We start from the raw sequence: 14153 nt of genomic DNA, 5'->3' as shown, positions 1-14153 counted from the left end.
GTCACCATCCACAGGGATTTTGGAGCCTAAGAGAAGACAATCTGGCACTGTTTCCACTTTTTCCTCTTCTGTTGCCGTGAAGTGATGGGACCAGATGCCATGATCTTAGTTTTTTGACTGTTGAGTTTAAAGCCAGCTTTTTTACTCTCCTCTTTCACCTACATCAAGAAGCTCTTTAGTTCTTCACTTTCTGCCATTAGAGTCGTATTATTTGCATATCTGAGGTTGTTGATATTTTTTCCTGACTGTCTTGATTCCAGCCTGTGATTCATCCAGTCCAGCATTTCATATGATGTATTCCTCATAGAAGTTAAATAAGCAGGGTGACAGTATACAGCCTTGACATACTCCTTTCCCAATTTTGAACCATTCTTTTGTTCCATGTCCAGTTCTGACTGTTGCTTCTTGACCCACATATAGGTTTCTCAGAAGACAGGTAAGGTGGTCTGGTATTCCCATGAAGCAGAAGTGAATGTTTTTCTGGAATTCCATTGCTTTCTCTAAGATCCAACGAATGTTGGCAATTTGATCTCTGTTTCCTCTGCCTTTTGTAAATCCAGCTTGTACATATGGAAATTCTCAGTTCACATACTCCTGAAGCCTGGCTCAAAGGGTTTTGAGCATTACGTTCCTAAATTGTGTGATAGTTTGAACATCTTTGGCATTGTCCTTCTTTGGGATTGTATTGAAAACTTGACTTTTTCCAGTCCTGTGGGTACTGCTGAGTTTTCCAAATTTGCTGACATATTGAGTGAGCACTTTAACAGCATCATCTTTTAGGGTTTGAAATAGCTCAACTGGAATTCCATCACCTCCACTAGCTTTGCTCATAGTAATGCTTCCTAAAGCCCACTTAACGCCACACTCCAGGTTTTCTGTTCCTAGGTGAGTGACCACACCATCATGGTTATACAGGCCATTAATCCAGGTCATTAAGACCTTTTTTTGTATAGTTCTGTGTATTCTTGCTGCTGCTCCTTAATTCCTTCTGCTTCTGTTAGGTCCTTACTCTTTCTTTTTTCATGCCCATTGTTGCATGAAATGTTCTCTTGATATCTCCAATTTTCTTGAAGAGATCTCTAGTCTTTCCCATTCTGTTGTTTCCCTTTATTTCTTTGTATCGGTTACATAAGAAAGCTTTCTTATCTCTCCTTAGTATTTTCTGGAACTCTGCATTCAGTTGGGTATATCTTTCTCTTTTCCTCTTGCCTTTTGCTTCTCTTCTTTTCTCAGCCTCCTCAGAAAACCACTTTGCCTTCTTGCATTTCTTTTTCTTTGGGATGGTTTTGGTCACCACCCCCATACAATATTTTACATTCCACTTTCTATTTTTATAAATCGTTGGTAAAAATCATTCAAAGTAGACTCACAGTTAATCCATATGACTTCTGTGGCTAAGATAGTTACTGTTAACTTTTCTTCAAATGGAGCTCCAAACTGATATTTATGATCTAGATCTGGTATCTTAATTGATTAAGGTAGTCACCTAATTATTTTTTATACGTACAGATAGCAGTAGCCTCACTGGCAAAGGCTTATGTCTTTACTGTCACTGGAACAGAGTGGGCAGAAGGAAGGTTTTCTTCTTTAATGTCACGGTGGCGGAATAGGGGAGTTTTTTCTTGCTTCTAGAGCCAGGTTTCCCAAATTGAGTTCTGTTTTAAGATGCATTTATGATAAAAAGGATTTTAAAGTCAGTTAAACTGAGTAAATCCTGTGTTCTATTTCCCTCCTTGAGATTTACTGTTATATTAGCATAGTAAAGATAACTGAGAAGTTCTGCATATCAAAGAAAGTGTGACCTATTGATTCTTAAATTTATCAGCAAAAATAACAAAATACCCCATCTCTTGTCCTTGAAAGTGAAAGTGAAAAGTTGCTCAGTTGTGTCCACCTCTTTGCAACCCATAGACTATACCGTTCATGAAATTCTCCAGGCCAGAATACTGGAGTGGGTAGTCTTTCTCTGTTCCAGGGGATCTTCCCAACCCAGGGATCAAACCCAGGTCTCCCACATTGCAGGCAGATTCTTTACCAGCTGAGCCACAAGGGAAACCCTCTCTGTCCCTTCATATACATTAGTACTTTGCTTCTTGTGCTTCAAAGGGAAGAAGTCTGTCTCTACTGACTTCATTTACTGAGTTAAGAAAATGTGATTAAGGACAGATTCAATTAACTTGTTTATCTTTGTTTAAGATGGCAACTCTGAATACAAGTAATTCAAGTTCCAGTTTGTTTTTTAGGCTATTTTAAAGCTCCATAACTTCTTAAGGTCACATGTAAAAGCTTATAAACTCTTTCACCAGTGACAGAAAATAATAGATTTTTAAAATGAATTTGGCTTACTTGAGATGATGAAAGGTGAAGGTGAAGGTGAAGTCGCTCAGTCGTGTCCGACTCTTTGCAGCCCCGTGGACTGTAACCTACTAGGCTTCTCCGTCCATGGGATTCTCCAGGCAAGAATACTGGAGTGGGTTGCCATTTCCTTCTCCAGGGGATCTTCCTGACCCAGGGATCGAACTCGGGTCTCCCGCATTGGAGGCAGACGCTTTCACCTCTGAGCCACCAGGGAAGCCTGAGATGATGAAAAGAATTGTCATTTGAAATTTTAAAGTTATTTTAAACATTTTTTAAAATGACTGAAAATTTATTTATTCAAACTAGCTTTAATTTCAGAGTCATAAAAATTCATGTTATTTCAGAGTCCTGAGATGAATGTGAGAGTACCAAAGAAAATGTGTAAAAGGTGCGTACATGCTGTAACACATATTTCAGATGTTTATGTTTACTTCATATACAAATACTTACCTCTTGATTTCTTTCTTTGCTTTTCATAGGCCATGCATTCTCATACTAGATTCTTTGAAAGCTGCTTCTATACAAAACACAGTTCAGAATTTACGGGAGTAAGTAGTAATGATTTTACTATAATCTCAATAATTGGTAAGTTGCCTTAAGAATTACTTAAAAGATTAGATCAGAAGTTATATTTTATTATGTACTTATGTGAGGTCTATAGAGTTAATTAATAATAACCCCATTATATATAAAACATTTCTCAAGGATTTACATCAAAAATAAATTTGAAATTCGTATTCACAATTGAACAAAAGTAACACTTTAGAAAAAATAACTCTTTCACATTCTTATTTTGTGTGTGTGTTGGTAATTTTAAAATTTGCTATAGGATCTGGAAAAAACTAGCAACTAAAGTTTACTTTGTAAATATAAGTGACTTATGTTTTATGAGTTGTAAAAGTTGAGTTGTTGAAAAAAGTCTAGTTTTTAGTGTGAAACTCAGATGATTTTATTAGCATTTTTGAAGCCTCACAAATTATAATTTGTGCTGTTAAGGTTTAAGTCTTTTGAAATGTGACTGGAGGCAACATATTTGGCAGCAGATGTTTTTACATCTTTGTGAAAGTTTACATAATAGTAAAGAAATTTCTATTCAAGTCACTCTACTTTTTGTTGATTTAAGGTATTTAGAGGTAGAATGGGAAGTTAAACGGAAAACTCATCGTGAATTCAGCAAAACAAACATGGTGGACCTGTGCCCTAAAGTTCCTAAACAGGATAATAGCAGTGATTGTGGTGTATATTTACTGCAATATGTGGAAAGCTTCTTTAAGGTATGTAAAGATATAAATAAATTTTTTATTCACAGTTACTAACATATAATCACAAATTACTGGGCAAGCAAAGAAGCAGGAAAATGTTAGAGGTAATCAAGAAAGAAAAAAAAAAGGCATAGAACCTTATATAACCCAAATATTGGAAATAAAAAGATAAGAACTTTAAAATAATTTGATTAATTTATTGGAGAAAATAGTCAAAGTTGAACAAAATGGGTGAAAATGGAATCTGCTTTTAAAAAAAATGTTGAGTGGACATTCTAGAACTGAAAGTACATACTGATATATCTGAAATTAAGAACTTATTGGATGGGTTTAATAGCACACTGAATACAGCAGAAGACAGGATTAGGGAACTTTAAAAAAGGACACTAGAAAGTATCCCACTGTAGCTAAGAAAGGAAAAAGAATGTAAAGAAGAGAGCACCGCAAAAAAGACAAGTGTGGTACAGTCAAAAAGTCTAATTTACATATAATTGGAACTGCAGATGGATTCAAGGCAGAGAGAGAATAAAACAGGCAGATTTGAAGAAAAATTTCAAGACCAAAGACTTATGTATTGAAGAATCTCAGAAAACCATCAGCTACATAAGTACAGTGACAAGAATGGGTATTATTTTCTAGCTTGTCAGAGATTCTATAGAAAATGTAGCAACATTAAAAAGAGTTTTAAATAGCAAGGAATCACTCTTTTTTTTTTTTTGAACTGTTAGCTTAATACTTCAGTTATAGCCAGTATTATTTATGAAGATGGCTGTAGAAACAGGGTGTTTTTGACCAGAGGCTTGTTTAGATAATCCTTAAATGTATTTTCAAAGCATGAAAGTTATAGTATGCAGGTATAACTTTTGGTATAATTGGGGAGAATTGATTATAGTTGAAGATGGTATACATTATGGAAACCACTAAATGTGTTATTATGGTTTTTTTTTTTCCTTTTTTATTCTACGCTGGAACTGCCTTAAAGGATGACAATTCTGATCTTCTAATACTCTTTCCAAAGAGATTTGATTTTGTTTTCAGATTATCCAGAGTGTGTTATTACATAACATATTCTGAATCTGCTATATAATTCTACTTTATGTAGCCCCAGTCTGTAGAGTATATTTCTCGTTTAGGTTGTAGCACCACTTAAAATTCCTAGGGGTTGGGGAACTCAAAAAGCTAAACCTTGTGTTTCACAGATTTGTGCACTAATATAACAGACTGTGGGTGGAAGAAAATAGGTTTCAGGTTGATCACTCAAAACTTGTGGAACTTTGTAACTAGGCCTAAGAAAAACAACATTAATTCTTATAAAAATACTTGCACAGTTAAATCTCCACTGACATATGCTCCTAGAATCACAGTCAGCCCATCATTTCAGCTTTAAACCCTGGGATTCTTAATTTCCTTTTTAATTAAGTCCTTCTTACATCTAGCTTCTAATAGTTTCATCAAATTTATAAACATGATCTAGGGTAGTCTTCAGCATTTATTTGTTTATTTTCTTGAAGACAGGCAGAATTGTCTTTGCAGTTGCAACTTCCTTGTTAAAATTAACATAATGGAAAATGAAGCAGTTCTTGAAACCATTAAATTGGCTGTTTTCTTAGACTAAAAGAAGGTACTTCTGTAGAATTTTCTGTTTTTTATCTGAGATTCTTCATTTACTGCTGGCCTTTCTCTTTGTTTTAATACAAAATAGTAACATGTTGGAGAAGATTGTGTTCAAACCAACCTGACTTCTATGTTGTACTGAATCATTGTTTACTAATTCTGTTTGCACTAATTCACTTAAATGAATTGTAGCAGAACATATGGTGTTTAATTTTGATGTTCGAAAGTTAGCAGCTTAATGAAAATGCTATGAAATTGATTGTGGTGATGGTTGCACAGCTTTGAGTATACTGAAAATCATTCAATTGAATACTTTAGGTGAATTGTATATGAATTATGTCTCACTAAAGCTGTTATTTTAAAAAGTTTGCAATTTCTCATTTCTTATAAAAATGAATTTTGAGCAACTTTGAATTATACTGCTAGAGTGATTACATTGTCTTTTCTCTCATTAGGATCCTATTGTTAACTTTGAACTTCCAATTCATCTGGAGAAATGGTTCCCTCGTCATGTAATAAAGACCAAACGGGAAGATATTCGAGAGCTCATTTTGAAGCTTCATTTACAGCAACAGAAGGGCAGTAGCAGCTAGTTAATCTGTACAAACATGACACAGATTCTCTATACGATTACTGGAAAGCCGCTTACCAGCATTTGTGTTGGCCAGCTCACAGAGAAGAAAATAACTTGCAGTAGTTTTATAAGTCATTGTACATTATTTAAAATATATAAGATATATTATTAGAATTGTTGGGATCTCATAGATGGAGTGGGAATGAGGGTGATATAGATTAATGTATTAGATAGAAATTAAAGTTTCATAAATATTTGATTCAAAATATTTCATAAATATTTTCTGATTAAATATGCTTGGATTATGCAATAGTGTATGTAATGTGGGAATGTTTTTGTAGATAATAAAGCTATGTGATCTGTACTTCCACATAACTGGGAGTTGAAGGGAGTTAGGTCCTCCCTGGTGCCAGCCCCAGTGCTTGTCAAATTTGTTGACAAGTCACATTATATTGTAGTTTTATTCTTTGCAGCTCAAGCATGCAGTATGAATACTGTGTATTTTTTTAAAAAAAGAATTTAGTATCAAGGCTTCAGAAAATGCCATTTACGGCATCCCTTCTGTATAGCATAAGAGAAAACAATGTTAGGATGGTGACAAGAATTCACTCTTTCAAAGCGCAGCTTATTTTTCTCAGTTGCTAAATGGAACTGTTACTCTAATGGTTGTTTGTTTTGTTTCTTTTGCTGTCATGTGTGGGTATCTGAGAATTTAGTTTGTTCATTCAGAGTGAATTTGGAGCAAAAAATTTAGCTATCGCAAAAAATTGCATATGTAGCTCAACTTAGTTTATTTGAGATATAGCTATGTAAATATTGACTCCTATCCTACTCTGACATCCCAGAATATGTGTATAGTTTCTGTAAGTATAGAAGATAAAACTGGTGTCTTCATAACTTTAATTGAACAATCCTCGAATTCTTATATACTAATTGTTAGGACTGAATACATAATTTTATAGCTCTGTTTACCCAGTATTTGTCTGCAAAAGCCAGATTGCTTTCATTGCTTTCATATTTTTCAATTGTAATTTTTAGAGACTTAAGAACCAGATGAAGCATACGTTTTTATTAAATGTTCTGACAGGTAACAGTCTTGAATTGATGTGATAATGATGATATTACATATGATTCAACTCTTTACAACCTTCTAATGTTATCAGGAATATTTTTAGGGGACAATTATATTGTATTTTCTCAGATAAGAAAATTTTTAAAATAATATTATTTTAATCTTCTATTTTAGGCATCTCTTAGATTTATGTTGTAACTGTATAGCAGTGAAGGAAAGGCAATTTAAGATGAAGCTAACAGTTGGGATGTTTTGTTTCAGAATCATGTGAATTGAGTTAAGCCTTAGTGTCCTTATGTTTGTGTCATCACCTTTTTATTGTTAAAGATATTTGTCCTTTGGAGAGTTCCTATAAAAATGGTTATAACTACATGTTTCATTCCCAGTTTCTTTGTTGGGGAGGGAACTTTTTTAGATGACTATTCATTGTTTTGTATATCTAATTTTGGGAAAACAAGTATATAATACATCTTATTGTGACTTCTTAACTTTTGTTTGTATGTTTTTCAAAGATACCACTGTCCCTTATCATGTTTTGAAGATTGTTTAAAATCCATTTTCATAAATTCATAAGGAAATAATGCTTTTAGAATACCAACATTTTATATTAAACATATTTCCAATTCATTAGGCTGAGGTGTAATTTTTTTCCTTATGAAAGGTGACTGATTTTTAGATATAAATTTTAAATTGTGTGATACTCAGTGCATGTCATATAATTGATGCTTAGATTAATTTTTCTTCTGTTTTAACAGGCATATGGTAATTCTGATTGTTGGTTCAGGGAACATTTTTTGAGCATCTACTACTATCAGGAAATGTACAAGGTAGAAAATAATGAATGACAGCTCTTATTCCTAGGTCATTTGTAGTCTAATAGGAGAAATGAACAGTTTCAGTATGCTTGTTTAAAAAAATCATGGTTTCTTTGGCATCACTGGAGTGTGTTCAGCTTAGGGTATGTGTGTGAGTGTGATACTAAGAGCTGGTAGAGAGGTTGTAAGAGCGTTGTCAGTGGAAAGGGAATGCCTTCTTAAAGAAGCTAATACTGTTTTTATTTCACAATTCTTGGGATAAAAAAACAAACTTGACTTTCTTTTTAAAGTCATAAGCCAATCACTTAACTAGGATATAGAAAAAGTTTAATACCTCTGTAATGCTTGCACTATCTCTATCATGAGTTATTTTTACTATTCCTGTTCTATTTTATAGATGAGGAAGGAGATAGAAGTGGTTGCAGTGGAAGATTTTCAAGTTTTTAAATCAAGGAGGGACAGACAGTAGCTTATAAGACAGTAGATTTATTACAAACAGAAACAGCTCCAAGAAAACTGATTTTATTTTATATGTTGTTCTGTATTTCTGATGTAGACAAGTATAGTTGGTCTGGGCATTTTATGCTTCTAAATCAGTTGTAGAGAAAATCAGAGAATATGTGAATCTAACAGATTGAGAAAAATTGTAAAATTCTGAGTTGTATGTGTAACATTATTATTTTTGGGGAAACATTATTTTTATGTGGACTGCTTATTAAAGGCAAGGAGAGTGTTAGTAAAGAGCTTAGCTGACTAGATTAGAACAAAGAAATTGTCTCTTCCCATCTGTCCTAATTAGCTTATCTCTCCTGCTCTCATAGCATGTTAGTTATTTCAGAAAAGAAGGGAGAGGTACTTTGAAAGGACACCATTTTTATTCAGCTAATTTATAATGATTTTGGAATGGTTGTTAGTTCTCAAACATAAACTTATAAATGTTAGACTTCTTCTGTAACAGTTTGTTACTGGACATTTCAAGGCTTTTCACTTACAGATTTTGGCCTCTCCTCCTCCTTTTGGTTTTGGCTCAAATGATTATGTTTCCTCATTTTGGGAAGATTTCTCTGTGTATTTTGATATTTGTCCTGATAGAAGGAAACCTTCCATCATTAACAGGTATTTAAAAATCTGTGTTACTTTTTAAATTTTTCTTTATATCTGTAGTATATATTCTCTAAAAACATTATTTGATATGATTGCTGTAAGCAATTGAATCAAATATTACTCTATCAGTCTTTAATATTGCTTCATGTAAACTGTGTGATAATTTCTCCAATAGTTCTGGTTTTCCTCTTCATTAATGTTTCTTGATTCAGACCTTACCTCTTCTTATTTCTTGTGTTGAAATTGAATATATACTTGGTTTCAATAACTCACAGTCTTAAAGAAGAGGAATTAAATGGAGAAAGAATTGAATATGTCACTTCTCTTGAAGCATATAGGTCTGGAATTTGAGCATTGAGTTAAAAATCCAGACATGGTACAGATGTCATTTTTTTTGTTTCCTCTCATTCTGTATCTTCATTCATTATCAGAAGTTTTGTTTATGCTTTTACTCTGTAGCACAAACCTACTTATCTTTAGAAGAGATCCAAGAACCCAAGGGTACAGTTTCTTTTCTCCAGACTGACTCAGAATCCACAGATTCTTCTCTATCTGCTAAAAAGAAACAACCTCTGGACAACAGAGAAACTGAGAGACACTGGTTGCTCAGAAGAAAGCGATCTACTTTATTTCCTAATGGTGTGAAAACTTGCCCAGATGAAAGTGTTACAGAGGCTGTGGCAAACCATGTGAAGTATTTTAAAGTCCGAGGTAAGCAAATATTCAAACCCTTGGGCTCCATGGTGAAACTCAAACGTAGTTCAAAAACAGTTGTTGTATTTCTTTACAATTCAAAATTCGTCTTATTTTGGATAGAAACCGAACCAAATATTATCTTTCTACTAACCATGGAAAATAGACTTACTAAGAATTTGGTGTTTATATAGCTTCAGAGAAAAGGTTGTTATTTTAAGAGAGGACATGGTTTAAAATCACTGAAGTACTTTATATCACTTATATGTAGAATGTAAAAAAAATGGTACAAATGAACTTATTTACAAAATAGAAATAGAGTCACAGATGTAGAAAAAAACTTATGGTTACCATGGGGGAAAGATTGTTGTTCATTCACTAAATCATGTCTGACTCCTTGCAGCTCAGTGGACTGTAGCATGCCAGGCTCCTTTGTCCTCCACTGTCTCCTTGTTTGTTGAATCTGTGATGGTATCTGGTATCTTACCATCTCATCCTCTGTTGCCCCTTTTCCTTTTGCCTTCAATCTCTCCCAGCATCAGTCTTTTCCACTGAGCTGGCTCTTCACATCAGGTAGCCAAAGTATTGGAGCTTCAGCCTCAGCATCAGTCCTCCCAATGAATATTCAGGGTTGGTTTCCTTTATGATTTCTAGTTTGATCTCCTTGCAGTCCAAGGGGCTCTCAAGAGTCTTCTCCAACACCACTGTTCAAAAGCATCAATTCTTCGGCCTTCTTTCTGGTCCAACTCTCACATCCGTACGTGACTACTGAAAAAAACCTGTAGTTTTGACCATACGGACCTTTGTTGGCAAAGTGATGCTTCTGCTTTTTAATACGCTGTCTAGGTTTGCCATGGGCTTCCCTGATAGCTCAATTGATAAAGAATTTGCCTGCAATGCAGGAGACCCTGGTTCGATTCATGGGTAGGGAAGATCTGCTGGCAAAAGGATAGGCTACCCACCTCTAGTATTCTTGGGCTTCCCTTGTGGCTCAGTTGGTAAAGAATCTGCCTGCAATGCGGAAGACCTGGGTTCAGTCCCTGGGTTGGGAAGATCCCCTGGAGAAGGAAAGGGCTGCTCACTCCAGTATTCTGGCCTAGAGAATCTCATGGACTGTATAGTCCATGGGATCGCAAATAGTTGGACACGACTGAGTGACTTTCACTTCACTTCACTTCAGGTTTGCCATAGCTTTCCTTTCAAGGAACAAACGTCTTTTTTATTTATTTATTTATTTATTTATTTATTTTTCAAGCAAAAACTATACTCTTGTTTAATGTTACAGTTTACAAAGTTGATTTACATAGATGATTTCATTTACATTTATTATTTTATTTTCATCCCAGCCACAATATAAAATTATTCATATTCAGTGATGAAACTGAAGTCCAGGAAGGTAACAAACTTGCCTAAAATCATGTATAGAGCCAGGTGAACCCCAACTTCAGTCTCAGTGGATGGGAGAATACTTTTTGATTATTAATGTTATGCTCTGAGCCCGTATCTCCGAACCGACCGAGAGAGCAAGTCCACCACAGTAATGCACAAACGTCTTTTAATTTCATGGCTGCAGTCACCATCCACAGTGATTTTGGAGCCCAAGAAGAGAGAATCTATTTCTACTTTGACTTTTTCCTCTCCTTGATCTTATCTGATTGTATATTTAACCTCCTTTAAGAGGAAGTTCTCAGGGGTGTCTTTTTCCCATCTAGAACCATTTCCATACTGATTCAGAAACACTAGTTAAAAGAATGGTTTACATCTTGACAGCATTTGGTACTTTCATCCTTTGAAAAGATGAATTTTCTACATCTACTTGGTTTACTTTGTGTTGTAGTACTTATGTAGCACAGTCTCAATTTCATGGGTGCATTTTACACACAGTTCAGTATGTCTTATTTTTTAAGCAAGAACTAAGAAATATTCTTATTGGCTGGTGGGTCCAAATACTGAAACCAGCAATAATTTCAATAAAACGGTCATTGCTTCTACTTTTTCCCCCATCTGTTTGCCATGAGGTGATGGGACCGCAATACCATGATCTCAGTTTTTTTAATGTTTAGTTCAAACATTTGTTTGAACTTAGTTCAAACAGTAGTAGTTTTAAGCCAGCTTTTTCCCTCTCCTCTTTCACCCTCATGAAAGGCTCTTTAATTCCTCTTCATTTTCTGCCATTGGAGTGGCATCATCTACGTATCTGAGGTTGTTGATATTTCTCCTGGTAGCCTTGACTCCAGCTTGTGCTTCATCCAGCCTGGCATTTTGTGTGATGTACTCTGCATAGCAGTTAAATAAGCACGGTGATCGTATACAGCCTTGTTGTACTCCTTTCTCTCAATTTTGAATCATGTCCAGTTTTTCCATGTCCAATTCTAAGTGTTTAAGTGTTGCTTCTTGTCCTGCATATAGGTCTCTCAGGAGACAGGTAAGGTGGTCTGGTATTCCCATCTCTTTAAGAATTTTCCAGTTTGTTGGGATTCACACAAAGGCTTTAGTGTAGTCAGTGAAGCAGAAGTAGATATTTTTCTGGGAAGGGAATGAATATTTCAACATAGGTCTTGATTTTGAAGAGATTTGGAAGAGGTAATTGGATTATGCTCCTAAAACCAATTGTTTAGACATTGTTTAGATCCACTCACTGTTCAACCAAGGATTTTAGCTCTTTCCACTGAACTAATTCACTAATGGTTTGCTGAGTTTTTCCTTTCATACATAATTTAATATCAATTGCTGTTTGGTAGGAGAAGACAATGGCACCCCACTCTAGTACTCTTGCCTGGAAAATCCCATGGGTGGAGGAGCCTGGTAGGCTGCAGTCCATGGGGTCGCTGAGGGTCGGACATGACTGAGCGACTTCACTTTCACTTTTCACTTTCCACTTTCATGCACTGGAGAAGGAAATGGCAACCCACTCCAGTGTTCTTGCCTGGAGAATCCCAGGGACGGGGGAGCCTGTTGGGCTGCCGTCTATGGGGTCACACAGAGTCGGACGTGACTGAAGTGACTTAGCAGCAGCAGTAGCTGTTTGGTATAACACATTTGAAGAATATCTCCATTTAAGCAAGAAGCAACTGCACTCAACTTAATGACTTTTGAAATTAAGCAGAAATTTGGGGGTGCTTGGAGTAGGAAGTAATTAATAGTATCCTCCCTTCAAAAAATTATATTAGTAGTTGGACCTTTTAAAATATAGCCTATAAACTACGCATATTTAAAGTATATAGTCTGATTAGGTTTGACAAATATATTTATCCTTAAATTCTCACTGCAGTTGAGATAATGAATTTTTCAGTTACCTCCAAACATTTTCTCAAGTGCCTTTATAATCCCTTCCTCCCTGAGCACCTCCCTTGATCTAAGAGCTGAGGTAACCACTAATGTGCTTTCTATTACCAGGTATTGTTTGCATTTTCTACACTTATAGATATGAATGTATTCATATTATGTACTCCCTTTTTTGTTTAGCTTCTTTTACTCAGTTTAATTGTTTTGAGACTCATCTGTGATTTTTTGATGTATCAATACTTTGTTACCATTTGTTTTGGGGTATTATTACATTTTATGGATATACTGCATTTGGGGATATTTGGGTGGTTTTCAGTTATTGGTGATTATAGAGAAAGAGGTCATGAATGTTTGTGAAAAAATTTTTTGTATGAACAATCTGCTTTCATATCTGTTGGTTAATTGGAGTGGAATGGATGGATCACATCATAGTTCTATGTTTAACTTCTTAAGAAGTTGCCAAAACTGTTTTCCAGTATAGTTGTACCACCAGCAGTGTTTTGGGACTCTGGTTTTTCCACATCTGTGTAATGCTTGGTATAGTCGGTCTTTTTAAACTGTAACCATTCTAGTAGATGCAGCTTCCCCCATAGCTCAGTCGGTAAAGAATCTGACTGCAGTGCAGGAGACCTGGGTTCAATTCCTGGGTCAGGAAGATCCTCTGGAGAAGGAAATGGCAACCTTCTCCAGTATTCATGCCTGGAGAATCCTGTGGATAGCGGAGCCTGGCAGGCTATAGGCCATGGGGTTGAGAGTCAGACATGACTTGGTGACTAAACCACCACGTTCTAGTAGATATGAAGTGACATCTTATTGTGGTTTTACCTTGTGTTTTCTTGAAGGCTAATGACATTGAGCACTTTTCATGTGCTCATTTGCCATTTGTATATCTTTTTTGATGAAGTTTCTATTCGAATATTTTGCTGATTTAAAAAATAATTGGATTGTTTGTCCTATAATTGAGTTATAAGAGTTCCTTATGAATTCCAAATTCAAATTCATTGTCAGATATATGTTTTGCATAAATTTTCTCCCAATGTTTGGTTTATTGTTTTATTTTTCTTAACAGTGTCTTTTGAGGAACAGTTTTAGATTTTGATATGTCAGGTGTTTTTTTTTGCTTCATACTTGCTTTTGGTATTGGATCTAAGTTTGCTTAGCTCAGAGTCACAAAGATTTTCTGTTATTTTTTCCTGGAGAAGTTTTGTAATTTTTTGGTTTTACATAAAGGTCTTTGATCTACTGTGAGTTAATATTTGTATTTGGTGTATATGAGTCAAAGTTAAATTTTTTTGTATTTGCATAGCCAGTTGTTCCAGCATCATTTATTAAAAAGATTAGCTTTTGTACATTTGTTAAAAATCAGTCTTCTAGTG

General features: G+C 35.1%; 2 protein-coding genes across 2 annotated transcripts in view; both read left to right on the top strand.

Annotated features, from left to right (window-relative positions):
- The window catches only part of SENP7 (SUMO specific peptidase 7), a 137034-nt gene extending 131207 nt beyond the window's left edge, over window positions 1-5827 (top strand). Inside the window, exons 21-24 of the mRNA XM_068976375.1 lie at window positions 2703-2746; window positions 2838-2906; window positions 3482-3632; window positions 5690-5827. Coding sequence (XP_068832476.1) covers window positions 2703-2746; window positions 2838-2906; window positions 3482-3632; window positions 5690-5827 — 402 coding nt within the window. The remainder of the gene's footprint in view (window positions 1-2702; window positions 2747-2837; window positions 2907-3481; window positions 3633-5689) is intronic.
- A 2899-nt stretch (window positions 5828-8726) lies between these two features.
- IMPG2 (interphotoreceptor matrix proteoglycan 2) overlaps window positions 8727-14153 on the top strand; it is a 71564-nt gene continuing 66137 nt past the window's right edge. The window contains exons 1-2 of the mRNA XM_068968275.1: window positions 8727-8811; window positions 9259-9510. Coding sequence (XP_068824376.1) covers window positions 8727-8811; window positions 9259-9510 — 337 coding nt within the window. The remainder of the gene's footprint in view (window positions 8812-9258; window positions 9511-14153) is intronic.

Source organism: Capricornis sumatraensis, chromosome 1 (assembly GCF_032405125.1).
Source record: "Capricornis sumatraensis isolate serow.1 chromosome 1, serow.2, whole genome shotgun sequence".
Lineage (NCBI taxonomy): Eukaryota > Metazoa > Chordata > Mammalia > Artiodactyla > Bovidae > Capricornis > Capricornis sumatraensis.
The sequence above is the reverse complement of the archived record's forward strand: the minus strand, read 5'-3'. Positions and strand labels throughout refer to the sequence as shown.